This window comes from Arvicola amphibius, chromosome 6 (assembly GCF_903992535.2).
Source record: "Arvicola amphibius chromosome 6, mArvAmp1.2, whole genome shotgun sequence".
Lineage (NCBI taxonomy): Eukaryota > Metazoa > Chordata > Mammalia > Rodentia > Cricetidae > Arvicola > Arvicola amphibius.
In genome coordinates, this window is record NC_052052.2 from 55,250,495 (window position 1) to 55,272,162 (window position 21,668).

Genomic DNA, 21,668 nt, shown 5'->3' on the forward strand with positions numbered 1-21,668 from the left:
TTAGCTTTGGATTTCCTGTGTAGCCAAGGATGACTTGAGTTTCTGATCTGCACTGAGACTTCAAGAATGCACCACAATATCCAGTTTATGTGATACTGGGGACCCGTGCATCCATGGTAGGGCCTCGTGCATGCTAGGCCACCATTCTACGAACTACCTCTACCAATATTTCTCTTTAGCCCAGGTTAGTAGCTTTTAGATATTACCCTTTTCTATCACATCGTGATACCCACTCACCCCCAGCAAAAGGACAAGGATAAGCAAATGTAAAACTCTAAAAATTGAAAAATAATTGATCATATTCTCATGGCTATGCAGTCTTAGGCAGGGAATATCTGTGAGTAATTAAGTGTTAATTTTGTCAGCCTTTTGAGTATAGAGTATGTTCCAGTTAGCTTTGCTGAATGTTGGAACAACTTTTAGAATAAGATGAGGCAGCCTGACTTTGACATGGTTACTTAGGGAGGACAGCACTTAGCTTTATATGGCCATTATTTGGATGTTAGTTAAGTGAACACAGAGAGCAGTGGACATGGCTGTGTCCCTGGCTTTCTAGAGAGCTCTGCGGTGACTGCTGAGGTAATAATAGCCTTCTACAGAATGGTTTCATTCAGTGAAGAAAAGAGAATCATACAGGAGTATCCGGGGCATGGAAACTTTGATATGACACCCCTTTTGCAAGAAACTTAAATCTGAAAATTACAGAAGAGTATGTATGCTGTCAAGTAGTCACCTTTGACAGAATAGATTCCTAGGGAAATTCTCCCAAATCTAGCTGTATGTTCTGCATCTAAGCCCCTTTAGCCAAGACCTGATCATTGGAGGAACAAGAAGAAACAGGCTTGGCTTGTTCTCCCGAGGTCCTTGGTGACCTGAGGGACGTACTAAGCTGTTCACAGACCCACACCAAGGTGAAGTTTCTCTGCAGGTTTTCCTGAGCACAGAGACAGGACCAGTTTACTCTTGTTACTGTATGTGTAAATAGGTCAGAGAAGACCTGAGTATCTGAACTAATGTCTAAAGAAGTGTGTCTGCTAGTTATAGAACAGAAAGAAACTTGTGTAGATAGGCTTAAGTTAGACTTTGGCACACTTATGTCAGTCACTCTTTTTGTCTAGGTCACCATTGGAAAAGGCCCTTTATCACCTTATTCAGCCATCCCTCCTTTGCTTTCATGAGCTGCACACTGATATGATACTTAAGGCCCTGGAATCTGACCTCAGCTCACAGTTTCAGTGGTACCAGCATCTGCATTCTGTCTGGGCTGGGCTCCTTAGCCTTCACAATGCAGAGCTCACTCCCATCTCCATGTCTTCTGTCCTCCACTTAATACCAACACATACCTCGGCCTTCATTTAGCAGTTTTATTTGGTCATAGAAGCACTTGTTTGGCTTATTTATTAAAGCAAGATTACCCTGTCTCCTGCTAGTGGTTTGCCCTGTGGGGATCCTTGTTAGGAGACACATTCACATGCTGAAACGTGGAGAACCCCACAACTCAAGTACAACTAAAAATGACATTTCTGGGTACTTAAAAAAATCCCTAATGTTGGGTGGGTGGTGCAAAGCTCTGTCCTGGTACAGGCATCATAATACATTGAAGATACAGTCCCTCACTGGATGTCTGAAGGATTTATCTTTTTCTTAAGATTAAGTTGAACTTTTCCTTCAAGTGAGATTTTCCCTGTGGGTCCTATTCGTCCAACTCTGCCTATTGCCCATGACTCTTGCATAGCTTCCTCTCTTCTCAGGCCTCAGGTAGAGAGATTATGAAAGCTCAGTACCAAAGCTGGCGTGCTGAACTCTTCTTGCTTTTGCATATATTATTGCCAGCGTAGTTGTTTAAACAGCCAAGGTTACTTAAAACAAGCGCAGTCTTCCCCTTTCCAAGCCACCATGGTAACCTGTTGACACTGTATTAGAGACTGCTAACATTCATGTACTACTTACTACATACATATGGCCTGAGATGTTTTTTGAGATGTATTGCAGCAGTTAGAGATATCCTCTGTCCAAGTTTCAGACTCTTGAAAGAGCCCTTAAAAAGCCATTATTGGAAAATGACTTACTATGAAGTGGATGAAGATATCTTAATTTCTACAAGACAGTTTAACTCGTGTTTTCTCAGGAAGCATAAATGCCAGTTGAGCATTTTTTTTGGCAAATATCACAACTTGTTTTTATTTATCTATTTGTTTGTTTTACTTCCTGACCACAGTTCTCCTCCCTCTTTTCCTCCCATTCCCTCCCCACTCTCCTTGCCCCCGGCATCCACTCCTCTGTTTCTGTTTAGAAAGGGGCAGGCCTCCCATGGGTATTAGCAAACCATGGCACATCAAGTTGTCATAAGACTAAGCACCTCCCCTTGTATTTAGGCTGGGCAAGGCATTTAGTATGAGGAGTAGGTTCCTAAGAGCCAGTCAAGCATTAAGGACAGCCCCCTTTCCCATTTTTTAGGAGACCCACAAATAGATCAAGCTATGCAAGTGTCATACATAGGTAGAGGGTCTAGTTCAGTCCTACACAGGCTCCCTGGTTGTCTGAAGGTTCAGTCTCTGAATATCACAACTTCTCATCATCTTGGAGAGGTAATTTACAGGTAGCTTCTTCACAAGTCCCTGAATTCTGTCCCCTCATCATATACTAGAGTGTCTCCTTGATGGCCAACCCGTGAAACAGGCATGCAGTTCAGAATCAGTTCAGCCCCATAGGAGCTTGAAACTGAGCAGTAGAGAAGCTCTGGGCAGTAGAGAAGCTCTGGGCAGTAGTGCTGTTGCACCATGCAGAAGGTCTGTGGCAGCTGGCACTGGGTAGCACTGCAGATACTGCACACAGAAATCTTGACACTGGGCACCAAGGTCTCCCTTTAAATGTCTTGAAGATTGCCATAGCATATTTATGCATGTCCCTCACCACAGCCCATTTGGACCCTCTCTTAGCTTATATACTCGGATGGAATTGGTTCCACTCAATCTTGTTTGGTGTCACATTCAGAGGCTGAGTTTATACCGTATGTAATAGGAAGTACATTTGTGAATTTTTTTCTAAGCATTTATCTTATTTTTCCTTTTATGTGTATGGGCGCTTCTCCTGCATGTATTATTTTGCACATTGGCATGTGGTGCCCATGGAGGCCGAAAGAGCATGCTGCATCTCCTGGAAGTGGAGTTCCAGACCATTGTGAGTGATGATGTGGGAGCTGGGAATCGAATGCAGATCCTCTGGAAGAGCAACAAGTGCTCTTAATAGCTGAGCCATCTCTCTACCCCACATGTGTCAATTCTGCAGTTGCTAGTTTGCTCGACACAACCTTTACAACAAGTATGCTTTTGTTTTCTTTTGTCCATGCAGTGTTCTTAGTTATTATCTTTTGGTTATTCTTACACCTAGCTACTACGTCTTTATGTTGGCTAAGGTCAATTGCTTTGACTTTTACTTAATGAAATTTAAACTGCTACAACGCTGGGAAGCCTCCATAGTGTTAACAGCCAGTTGTGTCTTTCCTTTAAATGGTGTATGATTTTCAGAGAGGCAGAAGTACTCAGTATAGGAGAACTTGTATTATAGGAATATTTCAATTGCTGTAAATTGGTGAAATGTCAAGATTCCTAGTTTTTCTCTTTTTATTCTGCTGGCCTGCCTCCAAAAATTAATTTTTTTCACACATAACCTAAATTTATCTTGGGCATTAGTAACAGAAGAAATTCTGTACTTGTGCTTACCAAGTCACTTCCTTAAATGTGTTTCATATTTTTAAAATATGTATTATCATTATGTGTATACACACACATGGAGGTCAGGACAGCTCTGGGGGTGGGTTCTCTTCCACCTTTATGTGGATTACAGGGACTGCACTCGGGTCATCAGGCTTGCATGACAGGTGCCTTATACACTGAGCCCTCTCGACATCTGTGTTTCGTAGTTCTTATATGTACATTAGAGAATATTTCATTTATCAAAGCAAAGTTTCATAACTTCTTACAGAATCTCTTCAGGTATCTCCTTGGCAACGGCTGCTCATCCTCTTATTGACTGACATTTTACCAATTATTTGTGAGTACCAAGGCTGTGTTTCAACAAATGGTATAATGAAAAAAAATGCAGGGACAGAGGAGTCACCTCTGAATGGATCACCCGATTCCCCTCTGTGTCTTTGCACAAGCTACTTGCCCTTCTGTGTCACAGCTGTCTTTTCTAAGTGTAAAGTAGTAGAATTAAATGATAGCTTTTCTTTTTATTTCAACATTAGGCCCCACTCCCACCCTACTAGCGCCTTATGACTCTGATGAAAATTGTTTCTTTCGGGGATTTAAATCCTCAATTTAGGAGCTAAAAACTTACCATTAATCATGTTTAATAGAATTGTCAGTCCCTTCTGTTGGTAACACTTCCTTTGAATTTTTGGCACTCTCATTTCAGATTTGTGCCTTGTCTTTTTAAACAGAGTTTAATAAACTCTCCAAAGCCGGGCGGTGGTGGCGCACGCCTTTAATCCCAGCACTCGGGAGGCAGAGGCAAGCGGATCTCTGTGAGTTCGAGACCAGCCTGGTCTATAAGAGCTAGATCCAGGACAGGCTCTAAAGCTGCAGAGAAACCCTGTCTCGAAAAACCAACAAAAAAAATAAAAAAATAAACTCTCCAAGTTAGTACATGATCATGGCGTACCGTCTTCGTCCCAGTAAATGTGTGGATGATACCAATGCATACAAAGCAGTATAATGGTTATTTCCTTTTTTCAAAGAATCATGTCACTAATAAGACAAGATAATAGTAGGCTTGCCCTATTTCAGTCAGTAGGTTTAGGTTTTGAGAGACAGGGTTACTCTGGCTTTGGAGCCTGTCCTGGAACTCGCTTTGTAGACCAGGCTGGCCTCAAACTCACAGAGATCCACCTGTCTTTGTCTCCCGAGTGCTGGGATTTGGGGCCTGAGCCACCACCACCAGGCACAATCAGTATTTGAGAGACTGGCACAATCAGTTCACTGTAGGTACAGGTATTACATGGAATTTGGACTACAGTGCACGGGACTACTGGTAAGCATTGGCTTTTATGTAGTAGTAGGGTAGATGACGTCTGCAGGTAGTTGGAATTGACTGAATTATAGGTGAGTTAGAGCAGCTTTTGTTCAACATGGGAAGCAGTGAAACAGGGATCTGGGGAAACTGTAATTTGAATTTATATAGAAAAGCTAGGCAGAGCCCTAAGTATAAAGGTCCAAGAAATTTTAAGTTACTTTAAAAGCAATTGGAAGTGCTCCAGGCATTTTAAACAGAGAATAACACCATCAAAAGTATTCTCTGGTATCTCTGAACTCAGTTGAGTTGAAGCAATTATTATTAATCATTGAAGAAGTCTTATTTTAAATCAAACTTGAAATTCTGTTATTTTTTCCACTGGTGGTGTTTTCTAGCTTGTGTATCATGGAATATGAAAGGTAACCACACTAATATGTAAGGCTTTTATAAGCCGTTTGCTAGAAGTAATTGTTTTCTTTAGCCCCCAACATATTTGCTGGAGCCAGTCTTAACTCCTTTCTGTCAACTTCTCTCATTTGCCGCCTGTGGGAAAGCATGCCCTTCCTGAAAAGCGTAGTTTAGGATTGCCATAGCATATGCTTGGCATGTGTTGACGGGTGCTCCTGGTACCGTTTTGCATTTGGAAGCTGATAAAAGCCCACCTCTTCCCTTTGGGTACCTTTCAAGTCTGTGGCCTGAATTGTGTTCTGAGGCTGAATCCTTCAGGATGTGTTCTAAGTCTCTCAGGAAGAAGCCACACAGCTACCAACTGTTTAGCCATGGTTCTGTCATGAGTCCACTTACTCCAGCAAGAGCCAACATGGATTTAGTGATGGCACTTTTGCAGACAGTCCCAATCAGGCTTTCACTTTATGAGATGAAGAGCAGTTCACTTGGAGAGTAAATGGGCATAATTATGACCCTTCCTACTCTTTTCAGCTAGAAAAAAAAATGAGTAAGGCTTTTAAAAAATGTCTAAAGTGGCAAGCATTTAATTTTCAAGTTTAATGTTTGTAGTTCTGGGTCAGTAGTTGACAAATGATAAAAGTTGTTCATTGATGATCTTGTCGGTGGGTGATTTCTCAGATGTGCACAGTGTTAAAAGGAAGGATTGCTTTGTTCATTTGTGGATCATACCACTTTAATCTGCCAGTATTAGCATCACTGTTTCCCGTGTTCCTATTGATGAATCAGAGATAGGGCAGTAGTGCTTTTGGACAGACTGTTTCCAATGAGCTTCTGTAGACTGCAATAATGGTCTAAGATGCTATGCTTCACATTTAATGAAGTACCAGTTCTTACCCAAGGAAATATTTGTTCCCTTTAGTTCTGTGTATTTTGATTAACGTGTTTCAATAGTTCACTCTTAGTATATGTGTTACTCATATTTGCATGTTTAATGTGTAATTAGTTTTAGCTGATGGTGAAAAAATGGGTTTTTAATTACAAAGAATATAGTGTGCTTCAGAGTACTCTGTTTTTGAGACCTTATTACTTTGGTAAGTTTGGTGGTTTTTTTTTTGTTTTGTTTTGTTTTTTTCTCCTGTTTGTCCGGCATAGTCTCATTTGTGAGGACCACTTTGGGAAGCCATTGGCTAGAGGGTCTCTTTGGCTGCGCTTCTCCCTCCCTCCTACTCCCCTCAAGTAGCCTTAGCATTGCTTGTCTTGGTTTATTATATCACTTGTAGGCTTGTGAGAAATTCCAGAATAAAACTGAGTTTTAAATTGCTATCTTGGAAGCAGATTGGTGTTCAGTTTTTGTACTCCCTGTATCATCTTTAAATATTTAAATTGCAGACACTCTGGCTGCCTCTTAAATTAGATCCTTCACTTAGTAGTTTTGACATTTCATAACCTTGCTCCTCAGGCATTAAATATTCACCTGTTTAAATGGCACTGAAAATTTAAAATACAAACCCATATATTAATCCAGTGACTTAGATTGGAGATCAGCTCACATTTGCTGAAGGAATAAGCTGTTGGCCCCTTTTTAGGACATATGCTAGAGTTTCATTGTATTGAAGTATTTCTAGTACAGAATTCAGCTGGAAAAAAAAACCCACTTGAGTCGTCTCTGAGGGAATTTAAAGACCCATAGGGGTATTTAGCACTTTGAAGATGGAGACAGCCCGTGTGGGTTTGTTCACAGGCAAGGCATCCATACAGCTCCAAATCCACAGCAAAATCTGAGTGCTGACCATTGCAGATGATTACTAGGTAGGTTGGGCTGATAACTGATTTAAATCCCCACAATGAGCATCTTCATCCTTCTCCAAGGACCCGAAGTGTACTTTGTATTTATAATCCTCTGAGATTGAGGAACTGTTTTCCTTTTCTTGGAAGGCAGAATGTTGTTGACAGTGATATTTCTGATAGAGCAAAGAGGGCTGCTTTAATTCTGAGAAACTTACCTGATGCATTATGGGAGAAGGGTCAACACAGCCTTTCTTATCTTCTTGGAAATTCCTGGGGGTAGTGTTTTTTTTATCTTTATGGTTTAGAGTGTGAAATAAAACTAATTTTAATCATGATTTAAAATTTCTACATTTAATCTCAACTGGTGACCACTATTTTTAAGAAAAGCTACTTTGAAATACATTAATGCATATGACATGAAAATAACTGGTTTAGTGACATCTTTTCTGCTATCTTTGCTTAGTTTATGTATGTGTTTTAAGAAGTAGTCTAGAGTTGCTTAAAAATTCTGAACCTCTTACAACAAGTGAGCTGACATGCTAACTTCAATAGTGTGACACTGTAGAGAGAAAGTTGGACCAGGAGAAAAAGGCACAGAGCCGAGAAGATCAGTTGGTGAATCCAGACCTCAGTAGCAGCTGTGTATGACCTCAGGCATGGGATTTGAGTTATCTTTACCTCTTTCTCCAGCCTTAATTTCTTTTTCTGTGCCCTGCCTGCTTCAGAAGATAGCTGAAAGTACAGAAAGAAAACTATTTGATCATGCTTTATATCTGACAGAAACCTAAGCGTGAACATGATTACATTATTGAGCAGTGTTTGTTACTATCATGGGTTTTAGTGTAGCCCATTATCTCTATATCTACATATAGTAATGGAAACCAGTTCTCTGACAACACTATAGGGAAACGCTGTTTTAAGATTTGTCTTAGAGCTTTTTAAACATGATTTGAAATTAAATAATGTGAATTTAAATGTGTATATTATTAAGCCTGCTATGGATGTTCACACCTCTCAAACCAAGTACCCACAATGCTGAGGCAGGAGACTTGACCTAATTCTGAGGCCAGCCTGGGCTAAAGAATGAAGTCCTATCTCAAAAGCCAAACCAAGCAAAGACAAAAGCAAGCAAACAAAGTGATGGACATTGAAGGCAGGGCAACTGATCCAGTATGCTTTCAGTTTTTATAGAATCACTAAATATAAGCCCTTTATCCCAAATATGTCTCAGGATAACTTAAAGCACCTCACCTACACATGTTGGAGATGTACAAAGCAGTGCATGTCGCTGTGGGAGTGAAGGACCCTGGAAAGCCGTGATGGACTCAGTTACTCCGAACTTAATCATGCATGTCTTTCTTGATGTGCTTAGATGCATGTAGAAGTGAATCTACTCCGAACTTAATCATGCATGTCTTTCTTGATGTGCTTAGATGCATGTAGAAGTGAATCGTATTCATAGCACAGCCACCCTATTTTAGACTCTTAATGCCATGCAAACTAAAAAGTACTTATTTATTCTTAAGAACTACTTTTGAAAGTCAAAGTCTGCGGTTTACATGATGTATTAGGACTAAGGAGTTTGTCCCAAGTTAACAGGGTCTTTAGTTAAGAGTTGAATCTAGCTTTGAACTAGGCTCACTGACTGGAGAACTGTCACTTTTCACCGCTGTGACTCTCCCTATCTATCCTGAGCTTGAGCCTCCTGACTGCTTCTTCGTTAGCTTCTCACTCACTGACAGTGCATAAATGCTGTGACTGCCCTGAAGCCCATGGTGAGTGACTCTTTCACAAAGAACATTTCAGCCACGTGGTCCAGAGCAGAGTGACTGCTGACTGGCTCCCTGCTACAGAAATAAAGCCATGAAGTCCTCAATCTAGAAGTGGGGCAAGCGCCAGATTGTGCAGCCTCCGTGGATGATGACAGAGCAGTCTAGAAGGGAGCTTTGGTAGCCGTGTGTTCTCACAGATTCAAACATACTCGAGTGGCTGTGGGACCATAGGCACAGAAGTTCCAAGGATGGATTTTTGCTAATATTATTTTGATCACTTCAAGGTTTCCTCCCCTTTCCCCCCTTTCTTACGAGTGTTCACCACTAAGTAGCTAGGTGCAGAGGAAAAGAGTGCATGTGAATATTTTCCCTTTGTTCCTGTCCCAGATTCCTTTGTATAGGACAGGACACTGTAATGTGACTTTCAAATTAGACCTTTGAACAGCATCTGTATTTTCACTTGTTAGTGAGCAAACTGATAAGAATAGAGGTATTAAATGTAAGCCCTGTTGGGACAGGGGTAAAAGATACCAAGAACTTCATAAATTAATATAAAACATGGCCTGTGTTTTCTACTTTTGTTTTATTTCCTAGAAAGTTATTTTTAAAAGTAACAAAGAACTGCAGGTGTAAACCAGGAAGAAAATGTTTGATGCTTTAGTTATTAAAATACTAGTTTTGATCAAAGATTCTATATTAGAGTAGTCAGCATGATCAAAGGTGGGCACTACTAGGTAACATAATCAGGCAGAAGTAATCATATTGTGTTAGTCTAGCAAGTCAATCCCAGAGTTAGATGTGTTGGCTCTTTTTATGAATGATGCAGAAGATAAGCCATGTTACAAAATTTCTGTCCATGTAGTTGGCTAGTGCTGAAGAAACCACAGGCAAACCGAAGGGAGTATGATGGGGAATCACTTAGGGGACAGGACACATAGCTGTCTCGGTAATGCTTATATGATGGGCAGAGCAGGTATGGATTTCAGCTTGGACAAGAATCTGGATGAGACAATGGGCTGTGCCATAAATGTGTGTAGTGCTGTGGACTCACATGATCCGTGAGGTTTCAGCACATAGTTATGCATTGGACACATGCTGGTCATTTCTAAACATTATTAATTCAGTGATGAGCAAGACCTGAATAGTGATGATTATAAACCAATACAGGGTTTTTGTCTTCCATCTTGTACAAATTTGGAATTTTTTCATTAAAATACTAAGTATAAGGAAGGCAGAAAGACTGTAAGAGCCAAGGGAATACCACAGGGCTGATACACGTAAGAACTCGCAGACCACGGAGATGCACAAGACCCTCACAAGTTCAAGGTAGACAAATCCCAATGTGGGAATGGGGAATAAGCCCATGGGCAGGCCTTATGCTCAGGAGGATTGGCCAGCACAGAAGGGACTCCCTGCTTGTATTCATGGGTGCTTCTGTCTTCAGGATGGTGGGTTTTGTTTTATTTTGAGATAGAGAAGGAACATGGAGTTGAGTGAGTAGAGAGGGTGGACCTGGGAAGAATTGGGAGAGGGGAAAGAATATGATGAAATTATATTGTATGAAAAATTAAAAAAAAAACTTTTAGAAGGAGTTTTTTTGTGCGAGAACATTAAATAGCAGATAAAGTCATTGAAAATACTTGGTCCTGAAATGAAGGTTATGAAAACTTGTGAATGAGAAGACAATGGATCAAGAAGGTCATGACTCCTGAATGTATTAAATCTCTGGGAGTTTGTGTAAGTGGCATTGACAGAAATTAATAAGGAATCCGTCGCGAATAAAGATAAGTATTTTTAAATGTGTACCATCATCTCCAGAGATGGTAGAGTGTGGGAAACAAGTCTTAAGAATGCATCTGATGACTTCAAAATATGTTAACTGGGAGTGATTGCTCCCACATCTCTTGCTTCCTGTTGGCCTGCTCCCCTTGGTGTGCTGTGTGTGTGTGTGTGTGTGTGTGCGTGTGTGTGCGTGAATACTAGCCTGCTCCCATTGGTGTGCCATGCTGTGTGTGATACTGGCCTGGTTCCACTGGTGTGCCATGCTGTGTGTGATACTGATCCCGTTCTGGACCTCACAGATGCACTTGGAGTAGATCTTCTCTTCTTCACACAGAGAAATGGCATTGCCTTCTTGTCTGAAATGCGCCCCCGCCCCCGTGAATAAACATCCTACTTGCATTAACGCCAGTGTTTGCTCTCTGCCCCTTATGGAGCAGTTATCAAGGTAGGCATTGAGTTTCTGAAAGGAGTGAGTTTATCAGTATGCTTAACCGTATTCCCCTTTCCAGGTTTCCTATGCTCGCCCGAGCTCAGCTTCTATCAGAGATGCAAACTTGTATGTCAGCGGGCTTCCGAAAACAATGACCCAGAAGGAGCTGGAGCAGCTGTTCTCACAGTACGGGCGCATCATCACTTCTCGCATTCTTGTCGACCAGGTCACTGGTAAGTGGGCCGCGGTTCTGCATAGTCCTGTGCTCTCTGACGGGCAGATTGGGAAATATCCTGTCTCCTCACACAGCAGTCTTGCCTCTAGAACACATCAAAGGTGCATGTGGGCCAGAAAATGCAATTTTCTGCTGGAATTGTTCATAAATATGCATGGACAGAAATAGATTGTGGAGTGGAGTGAGCAAGCTTGAGTCATTTCCACCCTGAAGGTGCAGGTTTGAAGCCTGTTTCATGGCTTGTAATAAATTTATAGATGCTATAATCTTCATTTTCAAGCCTCTGTGTGAAAGAAGCCCCTATCCTCCTTATAAACAATCTTATTTTTGTGAAAGGCAAAATTCACTGCAGCAGGATGCAGCTGGTACTCTGAGTAAGGATGAGGCAGAATCCACTCTGGTAATTGCTGTGGAGGCAGTTTTCCAGGGCTCTGCTGAGCCACAGAGGCCTACGTAAGAGCATGGAATTTTGAGTGGTAGCAATTTGTTTTATGCCTAATGCAACTTTTGACCAAATGAAATGAGAATAAGATGTTCATTAGGACTTTATACATAAAGAACACTTCTGCCAACACTGCTAGCGAGCAAAGAGCTGCTGATATGGATTGCATTACAGATTTTTAGATTTTCTACATAAAAGCAACACTTGTCCTTTCCAAAACCGAATAAAAATGGAGAAATAAGAAAAGGAGGGGGCGGGAGTCACCTGCAGGGCCTTAGTTCCACACCAGCCACATTGTAGTATCGTGTATCCCAATGTGTGGGTTTTTAGTGTAAGAAAGGGGCAGATTAACCCCAGAATAAAATAAGGCCACAGTTTTCATCTTCAGTTGTGAATTTGGCCGGAGTGGTCTGCTCTTCCCTTCTGTGTTGTTAATTGGCTCCACAGGAAGTGCTCTTCTGTTCCGAGACTTCTGGGTAGAATCAACAGTGTGTACCCTTGCCTGGGAGAATGGCCTGTCATGAGAAAGTCTGAAAGTGTACAAGACTGGGCGTTAGCTGCAGTAGCTCTTCCGTTGTCCCCCGATTCATTTTGTCACACTGTGCTGTATTGCACACAGTTTGTTAATGGGGCTAAATAAAAATCCAAGCATAGCCAATCTAACAAGATTTATTCCAAGCAGAAGAAATACCTTTTTGTTCATAGCATTTTTTTTAAAAACAATTTTGTAGTCAACAAGAAGTTGGTGGACTTAGAGTAGGCTTCATCTGTTACATGAAAATTGTGTCTCTACTCTTTAACCATGGACCTTCCGGAGTGTGAAGGATGATAGGTGGACATACTTAGTATGTCCTGAGTGTGGCCCATGCCTCCAGCACCAGCAGCCTACTGGAATGTTGCTAGAACTACAAATTCTGAGGTCCTACTCCAAATGTTCTCAATCCTGAGGAAAGGCACCCCCCTACACACTCACACTCTTGAAAATAGGTACACCCCACACACACTCACACTCCTTAGGATAGGCACCCCTACACACACTCCTGAGGATAGGAATCCCCCTCCATACATACACTCCTGAGGATAGTCCCCCCCCACTCCTTAGGATAGGCACCCCCCCCCCCACACACACACTCCTGAGGATAGGCACCCCCCCACACACACTCCTGAGGATAGGAACCCCTCCACTCACTCCTGAGGATAGGCACCCCCCCCACACACACTCCTGAGGATAGGCACCCACACACACACTCCTGAGGATAGGCACCCCCCCACACACACTCCTGAGGATAGGCACCCACACACACACTCCTGAGGATAGGCACCCCCACACACTCACACTCCTGAGGATAGGAACTCCCCCCTCACACTTACACTCCTGAGGATAGGCACCCCTCTACACATACACACTTTAAGTAGTCTCACCTGTGAGAATGCCATTTTTTAATCTGCTTTTCTAATGGAGCAGCCAAAAATTTTAGTATTTTATTTTGCTTTTCTCTCTCTCTCTCTCTCTCTCTCTCTCTCTCTCTCTCTCTCTCTCTCTCTCTCTCTCTTTCTCTCTCTGTGTTTTTCTTTTTGCCCTTTCTTTTTTCCTTTTTCTCTTTTCCCCATTTTTCTTTTTTGGAAATTCAAGATCTCTCTCTCTCTCTCTCTCTCTCTCTCTCTCCCTCCCTCCCTCTCTCTCTCCTCTCCTCTCTCTCTCACCAACCTGGCATCTCACACGGTAGCAAACCACCTGCTTCAGCCTGCTGAGAGCTGGAAATATGCTAGCTGGGATGATAGTTCTTAATAGGAGCCAGTAGGTACATGAAAGGATATATTTATAATTATATCTTCTTCATACTTAGAACTTTCAAGAAAAACACCTACACTGTCCCTGAAGTGGGGGGAGGGGCAATGAAGCCCAGCAGCTTGTTATTCAGCCGTCAGGTGTTTACCGTGGACACTGCACATCGTTTACACAGACCCAGGCAAAATAACAGAGGGTATTGGATCAAGCATACATCTAGAAAATGCCTTATTAACCTTAGAAAATTCTGAGCCTTCTCCAGGTTTAGATGTAAGGCAAACAAACCTTTATTTTTGAGGTTGCTCTAAGTCAAGATGGTCCAGGTTTTCTCAGTAGCCCTATCTTTCTTCCCTGGCCCACTTGGAATTATCTATACTTTCCTACCTGCTAGTCTAAAACCCGTCCTGTGAGTATCTGGTTAGTTGCCAAGAAGGCATTTCTCTGCAGCTGCTTGCGTTGTGTTGACCAGCTGTGATTACCTGCTCACCTGCCTATGACAATTAAATGGGATGAGCTGAGAGTCACATGCTGCTGTTTCTCGTAAACTGGATAAGCCTTGTTCATGCCTTGCTTTGCCATTGTTGTCAGACAGGGAATGGCTCTCCGCAGTTAAGAGCAATGCTGGAGGTGCCAGGAAGCTTGCTTTCTACTGATTTAACTTGGAAAATCCAGGTCCTCTTTTACCTTTTCCCCCGTGCAACATTACTTCTGTAATATATAGCTAAAGAGAAGCACGGCAGAGCTCAGAGGATATGAAGACCCTCTTCAGAGTTAGGTTTTTTTGTATTTCTTTTTTGTTTTTCAAGAGAGAGTTTCTCTGTGTGCCTTGATGGTCCTGGAATTTGCTCTGTAGACCAGGCTGGCCTCAGAGATCCGTCTGCTCCTGTCACCCAAGTGCTGGGATTAAAGGTGCACCACCACCGCCTGTCTAGGTTTTGTTTTCTTGAGAGACCTTCATGCTAAATGATGTGATAAGATGAATGTATTACTTAGAATTTTAGTTGAGCTCTATCTGCTCTCGAGTGTCTTTAGCAAATTTCAAGGGAAGAGGCTGCCTGTCTGATGGCATGCTTTGAGAACCAGAACTCAGGCAGCAGTTGGTGCTACTACAGAAAGCACAGGAGGCAGGAAGGAATGCAGGGGAAAAAAGCATGGGTTTATGTACTTTTGTGCTTTCTTGGCTTCTTGACAAGCACATGATCGATAGTGAGAACTCACATTGTATAGGTCATTTCGTGCATTTATAAAAGGTGGAAAATTGAGATTCGAAGTTGAATTGCTGAGGTAAAATTTTCTTCCTGATGTGATTTTTGTGGCAAATGTTATATGTGGGTGAAAAGATGTTCATGAGAAGGAAAAATTAATTTATCCTTTCTTCTCTTCTTCCCCTCTCCTGCTCCCTCTTTCCCAAATCTTTACTTAAATCTACCTTAGGCATATCAAGGGGTGTAGGGTTTATTCGATTTGACAAGCGGATTGAGGCAGAAGAAGCTATCAAAGGCCTAAATGGCCAGAAACCTCCTGGTGCCACAGAGCCAATCACTGTAAAGTTTGCTAATAATCCAAGCCAAAAAACCAATCAGGCCATCCTTTCCCAGCTGTACCAGTCTCCAAACAGAAGGTACCCAGGACCGCTAGCTCAGCAGGCACAGCGTTTTAGGTAAGTCTGGTCCAGTTCTCGTGCCCAGCTACTAAACTGGAGGAGAATGTGCAGGTTTACTGTCAAGTAATTGTATCCACAAGATCTCTGCTTTGAGTTTGTCATTACTGTTGTGTTCTCGTTCTCTCTCTCTCTCTCTCTCTCTCTCTCTCTCTCTCTCTCTCTCTCTCTCTCTCTCTCATATTAATGGGCACGGAGAAAACATACTTTGGGAAGTATGGACTTTTGAAGGTGAGGACAATTAACTGTAAGAGCCGTTCTCCCCCAGGACTGATTTTGCCTCCAGGAGACATTTGACAAAGTGTAGACTCATTCGTGACGGCATAATTTGGGTGGAGATGTGGCTCACATCTAGTGGGTAGAGTCCAGAGAATGCTACTAAGCATCCTGCAGCATACTGGATAGCCCCAGGTGCCTGGACACAAAGCCCAGCTTGAGAAAACCTGACCCACAGACGGTGAAGTCTGACGTGCTGTTTTCCATTTGTTACTGTTTTCTTAGAAGTTTTGAGCTGTTGAGCTCTTCCCGTTAGCTTTGTTTCATAATATAGACATTGATAAAGATATTGACCTATGTGAAAGCCCCGAGAACCTAAAAGTGGGCCCCCATCTCCTTTTGTTAAAGTTGAGAGGTTGACAAACTTTAGCTGTAACAGTTTAGAGAAACAATATATTAAATTTTTCTGAGTCATGGTTTTGCAACTATGCCTCCTCTTTCTTTCCCTTCTCCTTACCATCTCCCCTTTCTTTTTCTCTTTCTCATTTTCTTTATTTTCATCTCTTTAAGAAAGCTAAGTCATTTTCTGCATCATACAGAAAGTAGTGGTGGTCTGGATTCTGCCTCTTTGTGCTTATTCACCGAGTTACTGATGGGCATATACCCCCAGTTATCAAGTTAGCTAGTCCTTGAACCAACAACCAGACCATGAGTCATTCCGGGCATATCAACTGCATGTGACAGAAAAATGATATTCCATTAGGAACAGTGAGCTTGTGATTTTTATGAACAAATCACCCAGTTTTATTTCCCAGGATGCTGTAAATACTATTTGATCACACAGTATGGTATAGCCACATTATATCTAACACCTAAGGTAGTGTTTTGTAATGGCTCCATGTAAATCTTTATTCTTTTCTTCCTGAGACGAAATAGTTAATTAACAAAGTACATAATCACAAACTTTGTAAGATAGAGGACTTAACTTACATGTTTTCTAGTCCCAGTCTCATAGATTTTCCCCATTGGTGTATTGGAGTGTTGAAAATAGAAGAAAAGAAAAAGTTCCCTAAAAATATTTAAGTATATTACTTGGCTGTGAAAAGAAATTTTCTGTAAATGCCAGGTTGAATACCTACTTAAGTTAGCATTCTCTCTGGGAGAATGATGGCATTGTCAAAGGTTGTGTTGACGAAGGCGACCAGCTCCCTAGTTCATGGAAGCATTGAGAAAAACAAAATATGTATCACCTTTGACCTTGGTGACAAGCAATGTCCACTGAAGGAGAGGAAAGGCAGGTGTGCCATCTGGCAATTCTTCTGCAGAAAGAGCTCTCGTAGCCCCCCCCCCCCCCTCAGTGCCTGTTGCACGCCCTCTCTGGCATCTTTCTTAACCATTCACTTGGTGTTTTTAAATGCAGTACAGTTAGACTCCAGTGAGTTTTAGCAGTGCTTCCTAGTTGTCCTTCCCAGTTAGTTTTAGTTTGCTGTTAGAAGAAAGCTGTACTGCCCTAGATTGTTGTTTTATGTTTTCGATTAAAACTGTAATTTTTTGTTACTATTTGTTAGAGAAACCCTCTCAGCCTCTTAAGACTAGGCCAGAGAACCTATAATTAGCATTGAGACGCCTGATACACTGGCTAGGACATATGTGGGCAGCATGTGCTGGACGCTGGGCACCACAGCATCTAAATCTTCCTGCCCCTCTGTATGTGCCATGTGCCTTTTATTTTTGATGGGGTTAAGTTTTTCAAGGTTGTCCTCATGTTAAATATAAAACTTTTATCTTCTGTCCATTTTACATTATAAAAAGTATTTTAATAATATATATTATCATTACTTCTGAGATTCTTTGGCCCTTACAGAAAGACATTGTAGAAAAAGGGCATAAGGGGCATTAGTTGAAAGGAAAACCTGGCAGTAGTGAGGAAGATTACAGTAAGTGGAGGTTTGAGCTTGGAGTCCCAGCTATTCTGGAGGCTGAGGCAGGAAGATCACTGGGAGCTGTGGACTGGAATGTGCAGTGCTCTTATTGTACTAAGTTTGATATCAGCTGGGTAGTCACAGAGGAGTGGCTGCCACCAGGTTACCCAGTGAGGGCAAAATAGGAGCCATCAGGAATTAGGACAGCTTTTCTTTCCTCATATCCTGTCTTCTCCCTCAGCTCACTGCTCATGCCTATGCCCATCACCTCTGTCTGAGTGGTAAAAATATGAGCTACCAGGTACTAGAGGATGTGTTGATCTGGACTATGTTATGGGAGAAGCTGAGTTTTAATTTCTACAATCCAAATTTATCCTGATGTGTAATTGGTGCTCTTTAAAGGTATCTTTAGTTTGGCTGTCATTACCTTGAATTTCCCCAAGTTTTATCGAATGAAAGTCTATCTTCTTTGAGCTTTTGAGACACTTGAATTTAGGCCTTGCAGTTTTGTTAGTACCTTGATCTTTTCTGTAGCTGAGATCTAATTCCTTATGCAGTTATTTCTTTATAATATTTGTTGTTCTAATACCTTTGCTTCGAGTTTGCTACTGCCCAGTATGAATTTTAGAAAACTCATTGTTTATTTTTATGTTATCTTGGTACCTTGATAGCTGAGAGAGGCTGGAGTATACAAGTTACATTAACAATGAAAGGTTTTTCAGTATTCATGAAGTTTAAAAAAAATAAAATTCATGTAATAAGGATTAACTTTATAAGTGGACTTATAAGGTTTATGGCTCAATCTGTATTGATAAATAGAATTATTTAAACATGAACACTGCTAATCTGATGAGCTTGTTGAAGTGTTTATAGTTTTCAGAATAAGACAGACTATTTGGCTGCATAATGTAATTTTAGTCCATTAAGAATATTTTTAGTACAGTGTATCTGAATTAAACTGTACACAAAATTTTCTCATTCATTCTTGTGAGGTAGATTTATCTTTATTGAGTGTGACCTGTACAGTGGCCTGTGTTCTGGAGTCTTTGTGCACTTTTGAAGAACTCCTGGAGTCAGCCATTGGATTGAGCTTCAGGCATGTTGCTGGTTCCATTAATTTGATCTCATTTTGGAAGACACAGACATCAAGCGTCCTGAGTAATTTTCCTCATTCTTAGATGCCATGCGATTGCATAAGGAAACGTATGGATGAGCTTGTGTTGTTTAACTTCAAGCTAACTGATGCTCCATGCTTTGGAGAGGTTTGATAATTCTTCTGGTGTCTGGAATTGTGTTTTCTCACTGTCTTTTTCACATATTATATCTGGCTTTAATTGATTTTTTTATTTCTCTTTCAATATGGTCTTTCATTAACATACCAGCTGAATAGCTTGAAAATTAGGCAGATACCTTAGCTTTATGCTGCATTTCTAAATACCCAGTTTTGAAATGAAGATGTTTTCACTGATAGAAAATTCTATTAAATGTATTGCCTGGAAATAATCTGAATTCCATTATCCTGGTGATAGGAAAATGTTACCAATGTCTTCTCTGTGCGCGTAAAATGGCACATGGCTTGTGCCTTTATAGTCAGTGAACTTTAAACTGTGAATTCTAATCAAACATACAAAAATAGGATAAAGAGGCTGGAGAAATGGCACTGTGGTTAAGAGCGCTGGCTGCTTTTCCAGAGGTCCTTAGTTCAGTTCCCAGCAACCACATGGTGGTTCACAACCATCTACAATGAAGTCTGGCGCCCTCGTTTGGGCTGCAAGCAGAACATTGTACATAATAAATAAATTTTTTAAAAAAGATAGAATAACGATGAAATAGATACTCTTATCAAATATAGTAATGTACTGATAATTATACTGGTATATTTACCTAATATATCTTAGTAAATAAGATCTTTAAGTGTGATTCATAAAGTGTTAATATTTATCACCTTGACTTTTCTGGCTGCATGTAAGAGATGTTGAATTGACTGGTGTCTAACCTCCTGATGTGGTTTCTGTGAGAAGTAAGGGGAATAACTGGTTTTGTTTTGTTTCTTTTAGTTTTCCTCACTGAATCATCCTCAACCTAATTTAATTTCCCTTGTCCTGGGAATCTTCCTTTAAGTAAAGGATGTCTTAAGGGAAGCTAGGTTTTTCTATCTAGTCTATCTAGTCTTCCAAATAATTTGTAAATTGGATTGTATCCTAGCTCACGATTAAGTAGGGGTGACATTGGTTGCCCTCTCAGAGAGACTCAGACTTCCTTGGGGAGCATATGATACTCTGGAGAGTAGATGCCGATATTGGTACAGCCTATATGTTAAATTTTAAGAGCATTCTGGTTTTAAATAGCAAAGTATACACACAATTGACTCCTTAACATCTACTCCTATGGTGTAGACATCATCTGTGTGTGGCCTAAGTTACCGGAGAGACCTCTAGACTGGGCTCCATTTCCAGTTTTAGGATATCCTTGTAGGAGAGTCCTTGAGCTGTGGACGTGGAGTGAAGGAATGAGGCTGTGCCAGGGGTACTGTGACATTTTCTCCTGTAGCTGCACAGTTTATAATATGCTGCCTGCTGCTGGACAAAGGCTGCTCCATGTCCATATGACGTGCCCACTGCCTGCTCTAGATTCCAATGGGACACATAGACATATGGCAGTGGGGACAAGGGAAATGGATTTCGGCTGCATGGAGTCAGCCAGCTGCTGTGCCAAGGCTGTTTCCTGGAGCAGTATCCACCCCTCTGTTGATGAGGAGAAGGAGGGAGGGACGGAGGAAGGGAGGGAGGGAATGAATGAATGAGAATGAATGAGGAGAGACAACTTGGTTTAAATGCCCAAGGACTCAATTTCTTCTACAATTGGGAGATGAATGAAGATCAAGGGATCATATAAGACTCCACAGGTTGGGCAGCTATGAGGCCCATTGAGGTGCTTTAGGGTTGTGGGATGGGATAGAGCTGGGAACTAAGACATTTCTCCCTTGGTGTGTATAACTCACTCCCATGGCAGGTTTGGTTCCATCCTGTCTTTAAAACAGACACATTTAAAGAATTTCTATGTTGGGAGTTGGTTGCTCGCTCCTAAGCGGGTGGAGGGAAAATGGAGCTTCTGAATTTCATCCGTTAGTCACTTTTAACAGCAACCTCAGTATGTTCATCTGTCCCAGAGGTGCCGTTTGTCACATGCATCCCATATCTATCATTCCAGTAATTTGGTGAACTTTTGTATCAGACCGCTTTGTGATTGGTGTTGCGGATTTGCATCCATTTACCCTGGTGTTTGTAACCTTGGTTTTTTTGTATATAAAGTCATGGCATCTTTACTCATCTTCACTCTGCAGACAGTCTGCGCTCTTCACACCTGCTCCAAGCTTTGTGAGTGCAAATATTCTCACCCAGTCTGCCTTCTGGGTAGTTTACATCCTGCATTAAGTGATGGATGATTATTTTTGGTAACCATTGCTTTTATACATAATCAGCAGGTATGCGGAGGCCAGGCTAATGGTCTGTCCTAAGTGGTACATATGAGAGGGTCATGGAGCATGGCAGACCCAAATAGATGAAGGAAGATCTCGTGCCACTGTGATTTGTTCTCTTGTCTTACTCTTTGCATTAGAGCAACTCAACACTTCCTTTTCACTTTTTTCAAAACACACAAATGCTCAGTGGAGATAGAGATTAGGATGTGCGAGGACAACATTCTTCCCTATCTGAAAGGCCAGAAGGAATACATGGGCTTTTATAAAACTGAGAGGAGTGGCTTTTCTTATGTGCTCTGCTATGTGCATGGGTCTAACAGAAAAGCTGATACCCACCCCACATAGCCTTTCACAGATGTTAAAAGACAAAATAATTGTGCCTCACCTCTGACCTGGGGCTGTCTTTGGAGAGTGGGGAACACTCTCACAGTTGGGTGGTTAAATATGCATTAGGTATGCTTGCTCCTCACATTAATTTATTGATAAATTCTAGAAACCCCGAGACACCCTCAGTAGTTTTGGCATTGGTAAAGCAGGATGGAACAAATTCTGTAAAGCCAAGTTTGTCCATAAAATACAGTGCACTTGTTCTACGTCTTTGATTTTTAAAGATCAAACTGCTCTGATGTCACTAGCCTTGTTAGCTTGGGGCTAGTTAAGGTTTATGTGCTTCAGCATCCTCAGGAACCCACGAAATGGTGGCAGTTAGAAGCGTGGGGGTTTATAC

The 21,668-nt window shown here is 41.5% G+C and overlaps 1 protein-coding gene across 8 annotated transcripts in view; it reads left to right on the top strand.

Annotated features, from left to right (window-relative positions):
- Positions 1-21,668, top strand: part of Elavl2 (ELAV like RNA binding protein 2) — a 67,844-nt gene that overhangs the window by 44,909 nt on the left and 1,267 nt on the right. For all 8 annotated transcript variants that reach the window (XM_038333821.1, XM_038333822.1, XM_038333815.1 and 5 more), the window contains exons 4-5: positions 11,276-11,429; positions 15,097-15,322. In XM_038333821.1, the coding sequence (XP_038189749.1) occupies positions 11,276-11,429; positions 15,097-15,322 (380 nt within the window). The remainder of the gene's footprint in view (positions 1-11,275; positions 11,430-15,096; positions 15,323-21,668) is intronic.